This window comes from Zeugodacus cucurbitae, chromosome 3, assembly GCF_028554725.1.
Source record: "Zeugodacus cucurbitae isolate PBARC_wt_2022May chromosome 3, idZeuCucr1.2, whole genome shotgun sequence".
Classification (NCBI taxonomy): Eukaryota; Metazoa; Arthropoda; class Insecta; order Diptera; family Tephritidae; genus Zeugodacus; species Zeugodacus cucurbitae.
The window spans coordinates 70,563,730-70,576,870 of NC_071668.1; the positions used below are offsets into that span (position 1 = coordinate 70,563,730).

The 13,141-nt window shown below is 38.9% G+C and overlaps 1 protein-coding gene across 5 annotated transcripts in view; it reads right to left on the reverse strand.

Moving 5' to 3' along the window:
• The window catches only part of LOC105216970 (uncharacterized), a 40,455-nt gene that overhangs the window by 6,045 nt on the left and 21,269 nt on the right, over positions 1 to 13,141 (reverse strand). For 4 of the 5 annotated variants that reach the window (XM_011191756.3, XM_054228338.1, XM_054228337.1 and 1 more), the window contains 4 exons: positions 10,020 to 10,269; positions 6,632 to 6,963; positions 5,491 to 6,565; positions 100 to 448 (listed from right to left, as the gene is read on the reverse strand). In XM_011191756.3, the coding sequence (XP_011190058.2) occupies positions 100 to 448; positions 5,491 to 6,565; positions 6,632 to 6,963; positions 10,020 to 10,269 (2,006 nt within the window). The remainder of the gene's footprint in view (positions 1 to 99; positions 449 to 5,490; positions 6,566 to 6,631; positions 6,964 to 10,019; positions 10,270 to 13,141) is intronic. The other variant, XM_011191757.3, reaches the window with a different exon arrangement.

Below are 13,141 nucleotides of genomic sequence, written 5' to 3' on the forward strand. Positions count from 1 at the left end.
TCTGTGTGTGTGTGTGTGTTATATATATTATCGATAATGATTATTACAAGTAATTACTGTATTTGTTGTATATGTATTTATGTAGTTTGTACAACGTACCTCGATGCATCAATAAACACTGCTCGACTAGTTGACGCGCCAACGCGACTTTGCACTCGTTCATCTCAACGAGTTGCGTGTCGGCTCGCTCAACGGCCGCATACAACTTACAGCGCATCTCCACCGAATCGCAGTCGCCGAGTGCAGCATTGAAGGTCCAAAACCATTCCAGCTTTTGGGTTTCATCGCAGGCGCTGCACACCAACAGATCGGTGCCCTCGTTGTTCGGGTGTGTGTAGTAAGGACTGCGCCACCAGCGTAAATTGCGTGTGTATTTGAAATCGCTGGCGTTCGGTGTGAATATTTGCATGCATTTGGGATTATCACAGCGATAGCGATGAAATTTATGCTGTAAAATGTTTGTTGTTGTTTGGCTTTGGTTTCATTTTTTATTTATGCTTTTTCAATATTTTATAACATTGCTTATAGAGTTGTGGGAGTTAGTATGTTTGTAAATGTGTGTGTGGAAAGTAGGTGAAGAGAAAAAAGCGAAAATATTGTTTGGTGCAAGTGTTGTTGTTGTTTTTTTTTCAAATAATTTATTTCTTTGAAGTATGCAGTGCAACAAGACAGGCAAGTTAGTGTGGCAAGCGAAGCGTCATGTGTTGTAGCAAAGGACATGTAGGAGTGTAATACATTTCTTAGAAAACAATCTTGATCTGCACAACATTTTTTTTATACTGAGAAAATATTAAAAATTCTTAACTGTAAGTGAGCTGTGCTCATTTTTTTTTCAAAATTTCTTATGATTTTGTGTTGCAAACAGGCAAGTGACAGTGACAGACAATGCCAAATTGAAAGACAAGACAATTTCAGACAGATGACACAGATCAGTGATAAAATGCAGTGAAGAGATTTTAAAAAGAAAGATTAAAGATTGCAAGAAAAAAATTTTAGAAAATATGATGATATGACGCATGCAAAAGTTAAACCTTTACACAGTAAAACATAAAAAATTTGACGTTTTGAAACACTGTTTCTGCGATGAACATCTATCCAAAGTACGTCATTTCCTTGAAGGTTTTAAAAATAACAGTTACTTTGATTTTATTTTTTTATGTTTTTTTGAACTCAAATGATATGAGATGGTTCCCTCTTTCGTCTAATAAAAAACTAAAGAAATATATTGTTTAGCGGTCTAAAAACTGTCGTCGTATAACTCGTACAGCTCATTGTTCCATCGTCTGCGGTATTCGCCGTTGCCAATGTTCTGAGGACCATAAATCTTGCGCAAAATTTCCCTCTCGAAAACTCCTAGTGTCGTCTCATCTGATGTTGACATCGTCCAAGCTTCTGCACCGTAAAGCAGGACGGGAATGATAAGCGACTTGTAGAGCTTGATTTTGGTTCGTCGAGAGAGGACTTTACTTTTCAATTGCCTACTCAGGTAGCACCTGTTGGCAAGAGTGATACTGCGCCGGATTTCGAGGCTGACATTGTTGGTGTTGTTGATACTGGTTCCCAGATCTACGACTTCGAAGTTATGACTGTCAACAGTGACATGGGAGCCCAGACGTGAATGCGCCGACTGTTTGCTTGATAACAGGAGATATTTCGTTTTGTCCTCATTCACCCATTCGTTTCGCCTCCTTATCCATGCGGGAAAAAGCAGGTTGTTGCTTCCGATGATATCAATATCATTGGCGTACGCTAGCAGCTGTACACTCTTATAGAAGAATGTATCTTCTCTATTTAGCTCTGCAGCTCGTATAATTTTTTCCAGCATCAAGTTAAAGAAGTCACACGATATTGAGTCACATTGCCTGAAACCTCGTTTGGTATTGAACGGCTCGGAGAGGTCCTTCCTGATCATGACAGAGCTTTTGGTGTTGCTCAACGCAAACTTACATAGTCGTATTAGTTTTGCGGGAACACCAAATTCAGACATCGCGGCGTAAAGGCAGCTCCTTTTTGTGCTGTCGAAAGCAGCTTTAAAATCGACAAAAAGGTTGTGTGTGTCGATCCTCTTTTCACGGGTCTTCTCCAAGATTTGGCGCACACTGATAAGGTCCAATCAGTTTGTTGAGGGTGGGCTTTAGTCTTTCACACAGTACGCTCGATAGAACCTTATAGTCGGGTAATGGAACATCTGTTCCATCGTCATCGATTGGGGAATCGGGTTCGCCATCTCCTGGTGTTGTACTTTTACTGCCATTCTGCAGGTCGGAGAAGTCCTTTCTCTTCCGTTGGGGCGTGTGCCAGGATTCGGCGACGGAATCTCTCTCCCACCACAAATCCAACACCAAATTTGCGCTCCTTTATATGGACGTTGTAGTAGTTGTCACAAGGACCCACCTTCTTCCGTCCTTGTCCCGTCCATCCCGCACTTCTTGGATGGCGGTGATATCAGCCTTTAGTCGTATGAGGACATCAACCAGCTGGGCAGAGGCACCTTGCCAATTAAGAGTCCGGACATTCCAGGTGCATGCCCTTAAATCATTATCCTTAAAACGTTTGCAGGGGTCGTTATCTAAAGGGGGTGTCTCATCCGAGGCTTTCTCCGATTTTTCATTGGTACTTCGTTTTTATGTGGTGGGTCCCAAACCCTACGTACAACCGCAGAAGCGTGTTCGCCTTCTCACTTTAGCTCGCCTTCAAACGGATGTTTGTTAGATAACCAGAGGATACTTGGTCTAAAACCGGAAGTCGTGAGCTGCTTTCTTTCACCATATAATTTACAAATATCAAAGCATTCTATTATGCCCTAGCCTATTATCACAGGCCACAAAATCGACATTGAACCAACGAGCAGATTTCTAGTTTCTGCAGCTGACTCCTTAGTCTGTAGTGGTCAGTATATATTGCCACTATTTGCCTTAGGTTGTTTCTTGGAACTGTGATCAATTGTTTAAACACTTTCTGGTTATAACCCCCAAGCAACAATTTAGATTTGCAAATTGCATCCAGTAGCGGTTCCTACTTGTCCGTTCCTCTTCTTGTAGGCGACCGTCTTACTGCCTTCCCTAAATAAAAGCGTTGGCGGAACGTTTCTTAACGCTCAGCGTTAACGTCGATGCGCCATCCCTAAATAAAAGCGGCAACTTTACGTCAAATATGAAACTGTTTACTTGAATTGTTGTTGTGAAATTTTATTGTACAGAGAAACTTCGTTTTTCGCAGCCAACTTTACTTCGGAACGCTCTGTCAAAATAGAAAATTTCAACCGCTCAACGTTGCCGTCGCGTTATTTCGGTATGCGCCATACAAATTGTATGGACTTGAGAATTTTTTGACAGTCATTTGCCGCTGACGCTTTGATTTAGGGAAGGCAGTTAGTGGCCGCGGCAACTTGTACTCGTAGTTATTTCATAGAAGTTGCTGTCATCTACATAAAGTCTTCATACCAATATCAGTACAACAACTAACATAAACTTTCATATATATATGTCACTTCGTCTAATCGTGTTTTTGCGTATGGCTTTGGTTATAAGCCTAGAAAATCGTTAGCTCTAAACTAAAAACATGCTGATGCCTTGCTTGTTAAAAGTTGATATTTGTTTTAAAACTCATTACATTTTATGGAGTTTATTAATGTGAGATGATGATCTATAGCATATTTCCACTATAGTCGGGCTACGATTTAGATCAAGCCAATGACAGTAAACCTTTTATAAGTTCATTATAGAAATTGGTTCCATTTATTAAACTCCATAAGTGCTAAGCTCTCTTTAAAGGATGAAAGTTAATTCCGTCCTTAACCAGAGTAAAAGTCTCTTGACAGAAGAACAAAAAAAACTCAAGAATTTATTAAAGTATCTTTTGACAGATACGTCTAGGTGGAGGTTAAGAAGAGTTTGGAACACACAATCCTTGCAATTTTTCTTATAGTTGGGCGGTTAAGATATTGACGAATGTCGGAGGCTTCGATTTAGATAAATTAGATTTCATTAAAAAACCTCACTATTACTTCTCGAAGTTGAGGTTAAAGTTTAAACATTAATCTTTATTGGCTTATGTTTATACATATTTATTTACGTATTGATTTAATTATTTTTGCTATAGATGGCAATGTGATGGGGAGGTAGATTATATAATCGAGTAGTATAGTAGTAGAAATGAAACAGAGGCCTGAACCTATGACCTCCTTGTTCTTATATAAGATCAATAAAACTGTCTGAGTTATCAGGAATTGATCTTTCAGAGAAACATCTAAAACTGATAGACTACTTTTGGATCTTGGGTTAGGGGTTAAGGTTAAATTCAGAAATACATCATTTCCGTGATGCAGAAAACTACCTGCAGATTTTAAAAGATTCCTGGATTAATCATACTTTGCTTTTCTTTAGGAGTTCAGTCATATTTTTATCTTTATAAGGGCTTGAGGTTGTCCCATTGAGTTCCAAATGCTTTAAGTGGTCGACTTTTTTCTGGAAGCTTTATCAATTCTTAGAGTAAAATCCAATATTAGTTGCTGAAGTTATGTTTTTCTTATTATTTTCAATATAGCGATTTTCTGGGTGATTTATGATATGGACCCAACTTCTCGAGTAAATATTGATGGCCTAGTAGATACTATACTGTTATACTGTTGTACTTTGAATTTTAGAAGCGCTTTTCTTGTTCCTCTCTTTTTCTCTTTGTTTATAACCCTAATTCTACAGAAATGTTTTTTGTTCCCTGAAAAAATTATTTAAAAAAACAAACAAAGAAATATATAAATTTCTGTGAACGTTTATGTTGTTCACACGAAAGTCCACAAATAAATGCGAAAAAATTTATAATTTACAAAAACAACTGCGCTGTATGTACAATAGGTGAAAAAATCCAAATACACAGAAGAAACTAGGCAAACATACACACAATTCATGAATACATATATACAATTCATAGTGTATGGAAGTAGACTAGGCAAACAAATGCACAGAACAAACGTATATTGTACACAAACAACAAAACGAACGAAAAAAACACACAAGGAACAAAGAATTGAATAACAACAACATCAAGAGCAAACACACCCACATTGAGGCAATGGTGAACGAGGAATTAACTATAATCGCTACTATTGCATACGCACACATAAACTAACAAGAAAAATAACAACAACAACAACGCATCGCATACATATTTACACATACGCACATGTAACAGTATACATGTATGTTTGTATGTACAACGGATTATGCACACTTATTGCCACTACTTTGGCTGAAGAACATAAACATTTAAGAATAATAACAACAACAACAACAACAATAACAACAATAAAGAAATGAATATAATACAGTGTAACTACAGCGTATGCTATGTACGTGAGTGTGTGTTTGTGAGAACGTGTGTGTTTATATAAGAATTATGTGCAGTTGTTGTTGCTGTTGTTGACACAACAACCACGCACAACGAGTGTCATCTTGTGTTGTCGTATAATCAGCGCTTAAGTTGAACACTTACAAAATCCTCATCCGGATATGGACGAAAGCACTTGTCGCACTTGCAGTCGATGCCGCGCGCCTTAAGGTCCTGCCGCCGTGTCTCGTACAACGATTGTCGATAATCACCCGCATAAACGAAACAGTTACCAATGCAAGCGCCCAACAAGATGTCACACGTGGCATAAGCGGTCACCTGGCGACCGGAGTGTTTACGATACACCTGACCCGCGCACGACTGGCGACACAAACTCAACGTTTGCGGATAGACGGCGTAGGCGACGCACGCCACATCGCCGGCCAACAAATGCAATTGGCCCTGACGCACGTGTTTCACCGCCGACCACAAGCTGAACTCTTGCAGCGGCGACAATATGTGCGGATCTGCGGGCAATACAAAGGACGGGCAGTGTATGAGATGTTTGTGCCGCAGCTGACCGATGTGACGCAACAGCAGCGCGGCCGACAGCAAAATCCATTCGCTGCGCGTCAATTTCGTTGTGGCGGGCATCATGAGATCGAGGTGCTCGAAGAAGTCCGTGCACTCAGCCAAATAGATGGCCAATATGTGTGCGGCAATGGCGAGTGAAACGGTCGTCTCCGCGTCCAATTTATCGAGGTGCGCTTCGAGGCGCAACAGCGCCGAATATGGTATGTCCGTGCGTTCGGTGAGTATGCCATTGAAGGCGTTCCACATCTTGTTCACCGTCGGTCGTTTGCGACAATGCGGCATCACTTGTGGCAAACCGGTGATGAGCATGCGAAAGGCGAGCTGCAGCAGACGCGGTTTGGCGAACGCATCGCCGAACTCTTCGAACAGCTCAATCTGGTGGGCGAAACATTCCAGCACGTGTATGGATGAGTGTTGCGCGCGACACTTGCGAGAACAGTAAACGGATGTGCGATTCGAACAGTAGTCGCATGGAAATGGTATGAACTGTGTGATGGCGCAATTGTCGCAGATGCGCGCCTGACCGCTGGACACAAAGATGGCGGCCTCCTCGCTGAAGATCGGCATGTGGCGTACAATGTCTGTGGTGGCGCGCAAGTAAGCGCGACGTGTCGTTGTAATCGCGTTCGACGTGTCCGACCAGGCGCTGCAACCGGAAGAAGAATGTGTTTAGTTAGTTTTTATATATCACAGTAATCATGTGAGCACTTACACTTCGTACACCTTCAGTCGATTGCTGTTGCTGCTCCCGTGTAGTATGTGTTGTGGCGCCATTGCGGCCGCTGCCACATAATGATCATCGTCCGTTTGTACGCCCATATCGACCTTTTCCGATTTCAGCACTTCGCATTCGTGCCAAAGTTCGTGTGTGCGCGCCTCAAACGCCTCGGAGAGATCCATGTGCAGCAGCTCGTGCACATGCAGTTCGCAGAGCGCAAAGTTACGCAACTTTAAGGCACAAGCGGCTTGGCGTAGTTTGATCAACGCATTATACTCTTCGGGATAGCCGAGCTCCAGCGCGCACAGACAATCGTCGTAGGCTTCCTGTAAAAGGCAAAGTAAAGCAATGAAGCGTATTTCTCAAATTTTATTCTAAGTAACTGTAAATTTAAATTAAATAAAAAAAGGCACGAAAAGCGCAATTACATGGCTGCGAACTAGCTAGCGTGTGACTTCTGTGTGTAGTCTGTGAAATTAATTAATTTCCAATGGAAAAATAAAACATGAAAATGCACAAAGTAACCAAAACGAAAGATGAGTAGTCGCGATAAAAGCGCACGAGTCACGAAAGCGGCGCGGCGCACGAAGCGCTCATGGAAAGCGTGCTTAATGTTGGAGTTAGCTTCTGGGCGCGTTCGTTGCCTTTGGGGCGCCATGTTTTATATGTTCGGTTGTTAGGCGCGCGCTCAAGGCCAACGCGCCACCATAACCTCCAACAATAGCGCCGCGCGAAATTGTGTGTGAAGTAATGTTCAGAGCGTAAATGATTTTTATCGAACTGTTTATCAAATTTATTACTTCTGATGAGCTCGTTAGTTGCGTTAGAAGAGTGCCATTTCTTATGCACTCTGAAGAAAATAATCTCGGGATCCCGAAAACTTATCGAAATTGTTTTTGTATAATATTATAGACTTTACAATTATTGGTGTATAATTTTTTCGAAAACCTCGATATTTAACTTTTTGAAAACAACTATTTCGGGATCCCGAAAATTTATGGGACTATTTTATTTGGGTCTTGTGAATTGTAATCTGAATAATGAAATGAGTGAGTTTCAGAGATGTGTTTATTAAAAAGCATACATTTTTGATTGGGTCCTTTCGGCCAATGCCTTAATCGGATCCGGGAATATAAACTTTTTAAGACTAAGATATGTATACTAGTATGTATGATCCGGGAATACTAAGATATGTATATGTAATGTGGCCAGCATTAAATAAATAATACAAGATCAGAACATTAAATGGAGCTGCATTTGCAGGGGCTACTGGTCCTATCAAGTCTTGTCCGACTGATGTGCTTAATGTAATCCTGCATCAACTACCCATAGCCATCTATATTCATAAAATAGCAGCATGTTCTGCAATAAGAATCAAGGAGTTAGGTGGTTTTGATCAGGTGGTTAGTGATCCTAAACCAACTCAAAGTGAACATCAATAAATTAGACTACATTCTCCCAAAGTTGGATTTCAATAGTTACTTCCAGGTGAGGATACCATCTAGACAAGAATGGAATATGGGCATAATAGAGGAGGAAGCTTCTGTCTCAATCTATACCGGCGGGTCAAAATGGATTGCGGAGTAAGTACGTTAATTCGATAGTCTGCACATTTCTCTTTCTCTCCGTCTACCGAACTCGGCTAGCATCTTCCAAGTCGAAGTACGGGGCATAGAGAAGGCATGGGAAGCTCTATTGCATAACTATGAGGGAATACACCAAGCAACAGCCTAGCATTGTCGTCGCCCATGACTAATTCCAGCATAGTCCATAACTACAAGAAGACATTGATCTGGGTTCCCGGTCATAGGAACATTATCGGGAACGAAAAAGCAGACGAGTTGACAAAGGCTGCAGCTTTTCTAGATGAAGACGAGGCTGAGTTAATACCATGCCCGCTAGGATCGATCAGGAGAGAGCTCGATATACAATTTCAACAATTCGCCAATAATAACAAAATACAAAATAACTAAACAGATATGGTTAAAATATGACAAGAAAAGAACTAGGGGCTTATTAAATAGGTCCAGGAAAAGTATCTTCAGGCTCACTAGTACTATAATAGTATAATAATTCATCATTTCGAGAACATGTGATGAAAATGATTACGCCCTAAAATAACATCTACCGCGTCTGCGAACTAGTAGGGAATAAGGAAACAATTTGCCACTTTCTCTGTGAATGCCTAAGGGCACTATAGACCTCAAGTCGTAGTGCATTCGTCTATTTAATATTCTATACTATTCTGTGAACGGCCAGCCCTATCGCAGATTCGACACATACTTGGAATCCATCACACATCAAACCCCGAATGGATGTTTACAAAAGGCATATGGTATATTAATAGCTTCATCGAAATTCCCACGAAGTAATCCCTTATCCGGTGGTCCCGTGTGGGAGTCTTGTGTTGGGAGTAGGTTAGGTTTTGTTGATTAAAGTTCCGCACTCCGGATTTTGATAATTTCCCCTACTATAAAATAGATCATCGAAACCACAAAATGGTTTGAACGAAAATATGAAACATGATCATGGCACAGCTAGTGCTAACTGACCACAAGATTTTGCTGTGTTTAACCAAAGTGAAAATTGTACAAATTATTTGAGTGGAGAATATTAATGTTTAGGTTACTTTGATAATCCCAAAATTTCGGTATTCAAAAATTATAATTTTGGGATCCCGATTTTATTTTTCCTTTCAAGGTTTTGCTATTAATTTATTTTAGTGGAAAATATTAAAATTTAGATCACTTTCATAATCCCGAAACTGCGGGATCCCGACTTATTTCTTTCACAGAATATATAAATAGAAAATTCGCATTGAGAATTCCGATCTACTTGTGTATATACGATATTCGGGATTCTATTTTATTTATAGTATTCATTTAGATTTTCGGGATTCTTTTATTCCTAAATATTTTGAATATAGAAAAAATACTATTAATTACTTGATTGAGTTTTCGATAATTTCCAAAAATTGAGTTTTTCGAGGTTCGGGATCCCGAAAATGTTCTTAAATATTTTGAATATTGATTATTATTATTAATTATTAATTTCTTTATTGAATCTTGGATAATTTTCAAAAATTATGTTCTTCGAGTTTCGGGATCCCGAAAATTTTCGTTACTCAATTTTCTAAAATTTTTCGTTTAACAAAAATGTCGAAGTTTGAGTGAAATTCTTTCGAACCGCATGTATTCTCATTGGGACTTCCGAGCCATTCATGTGTAATGGATGACCTTCTGTGTTTGCCTAAAATGCATATTTTATTTTTACAACAACTCAAACGTACACATGAACTATACATATTATTTACCAACATTGATTTAAATTGCATATAACTCTATATATAACTGTTTTTTTTTATACATATATATTAACGTACCTCATACATGCCATAATCATGCAACACAGTCGAACGATTCGCATGCGCCATTGCCGCTGTCGTATTGTCTGCATCCTCTTCGACGGGCGCTAAAAATATAGCCTCTGTATATAAATCGCATGCCTTGAGTGGATGATGTTCCTTGCGATAGCAATTATTGCCCGCCTCACGGACACGTTGTGACTCCTCGTCCGATCTGAACGATTCCGTTTGGACGTACAACTGTTGAAACCACTCGAGTACTTGGACTCTAGTAAAAGTGAAAGAAATGAGAAAATCGAAAAACAACAGTTAACAACAATAAAAACTGCTCAGTAGTAAAAGCAACGTAAATGTGCTAAATATTATTTAATAGACGCTGCGAATTACAAAAAAAAAAAAAAAAAAAAACAATAAAATGAGTAAAAGTTGTACTCGCGCTTGCTGCCTTTACGCCACGCACTCGCATACACTGGGAATTTACATAATTATTAGTTTGGGAATACCACAGGCACAGTCTGTACACACAACTGTTCCATACGTAAGCGCATAGCAGTTGAGCAACAATGGCGTTGCTGTCGCACTGGGTTAAACACATCGCATGGCCGCAAAAGTGCGCGACAATGCGTCTATTTTTAAATGACTTTTCGTCACCTATTTGCTTTTGTTGTTGCTGCGGCTGTTGCCATTACTGCTTTCCAACACTTGATATGTTATTCCTTTGGCTTATGAGCGGCAATCTAAATAACTCTTAGCTGATGAAGTACTGTTATATATAAGTGTGTGTGTATATTATTATGTATGTATATTTGTATTCGTGTGTAATATGTAGTTTTAATTTTTTGTTGTCATGTAACGGTAAATGAGTTTATGTGCCTGTATAAGTACGAGGGTCGTTTAAGGGGTTACATGGGTTTCGTGGATTCAAAAAATCAATTTTGCTTATTAATTTCTACAACAGCTCAAGAATATTGACCTAAATTTTTAAAGCGATCCGAATAATAGTTTCGGAGATACAGCCTTTGGAAGGTGTGCGCTCCAAGTCAGGTATTATTATTACTCAAAACTTTAAACGCGTTTTTCTCGGAACCGTGTTTTCAAAGTCGGTTGTCAAATACTCTCGAAAACTACTCAACCGATCTTGATGAAATTTCGAAAAGGTGTTCGAGATACAATTTACTCGAAGGATTTTATTTTTTTTTCAATTTCAAATATTTTTAAAAATCAAAATGTCAAGCAAAATTTTTACTTTTTTGAAAAAATGTCTGCCAAAATTCCAATTTTCTCTTTTTTTGTTTCTCCTTCGTTCAAGCACGTGATTATGGTTTTACCTAAAACACTTAATTTTGTTTTTCATTTTGGATGATCCTGTCAGGAGTTGTCAGCGCGGACGCACATTTTTTCCGAGGGGTCACCGGAAATGGAGGAGTTTTACTTTTTTTTTTTAAATTTCAGAAATCATTCTTTAAGTACGTATCTATAAGACAGAAACAAGTTTGAATTAAATAAACAATTTTTTACATAAAAAAAAAAATATTGAAAATAGGCCATTTTTTACGCGACAAAACCCATGTAACTCCTTAATAGGTGGAGAAATTGTAGAATCTTACGTTTAGTTATGTTAAATACAATCCTTTTTCTATTTGAGAATACTGAGCTTGCTCTTTGGAAGTAATTTAAATCTAAAAATAACGGAAATTTCGAAGAAAAATTGTTAAGTAAATTATTTTGAAAAATTCTTAAGCATATTTTCTAGTATTTGAAACCAAATAATGCTTGAGAAATACTATGTATGTTCTTCAAAATCAATTTCGTAAGCTAGAAAGTATTCTGGATGTATATATGATTGAAAGAATCTTAGTCCTTAAAAATGAATTCATTCAAACCAAAATCGCCAACGAAAAAATAATTTAGAGCACTAAATACACTGGCTTAAAATATCACGAAAGAGTAGATAGATATATCATGTTCTCTATAAATATTTGAACTTAATATCACATTTACTTTACACTGGACCCTACAAAGAACAATCTAATCTTCCAACGCAATCTGACTGGACTTTAGTTCTATTTCGGGGCCATAAAAAATTCATGACCTCATACATTCGTCAAAAAGCTAATATCCCGCTTTACGGAGTCATATGGGTTGGCATTGGGATTAATTATTATCTCTGAATATATAGTATTCCTAAGATATACATTATTCAAAGACATAGCTCTATAGTCGCTATAGCCTATATATATAGCACTATCAACCTATAGTCGCTATGAAAGAACTGAAAGAATTAACTAGTGAATTAATACCGAACCAGTAGATTTCAGAAACAGTTTTCAAACTAGATTGACCCTTGTACTTAACTAAATTCCATGTTTTATATTTTTGATATGAATCCAATTTTTCGTAGATGAAAGAAATTTATAGAACCGTCCGTTATCGGTATACCTCAATAAGGAGCTCTATCCCATAACTGCCACTGTTTCAGGCTCTATTATATACTGTAATGTAGTAATAGAGGATTAATAAGGTAACTGCAGACCGTTGAGCTTGCGCTATTCTCCTGTATCTTGGCGCTAGATTAGTGGTCGTCGAATGAGCACTATAGTACCGGTGCGACTCCGATATCATTCTAGCCTAAGGTAGATAGCAGGGTGGATCTAATGAGCTATTTGCTCTTAGTAAGGTTCAGCTCGCCGTACTGGTCCTTACTGTTCACTGTCCGATGGGGCCACATATTGTGACGCTAAATATCCTTGTCCTCGTTGAGTTGAGCTGACCCGAATACAAATATGTTGCCTCAATAAATTCGTAAAAACCTCAAAACGCATTCTCGTCACTTGAGTGTCTTGCACATCCATTTCGAGGACTTTTGGGCATCACAATGGACTGGCGACTTTAGCTGTCCAAGTGCGATCTTTTGTAAGACAGGGATCCGCCCTTTAACCTAACTTAACCAAAGTGATGTGGACCCAATATATAATTTGTCAACGAAAATAAAACCTTCTTTATAGGCTCCTGCGAATGAAACACTTACAATTCACAACTTTTCAATCGACCCTAGTAGGCATATGTTAGTACGAGTACATGCCTGCATGTCCCCTTGCCTGCTTTCGTGTTTACACACGCAGCCAGTCAACACCATGTCG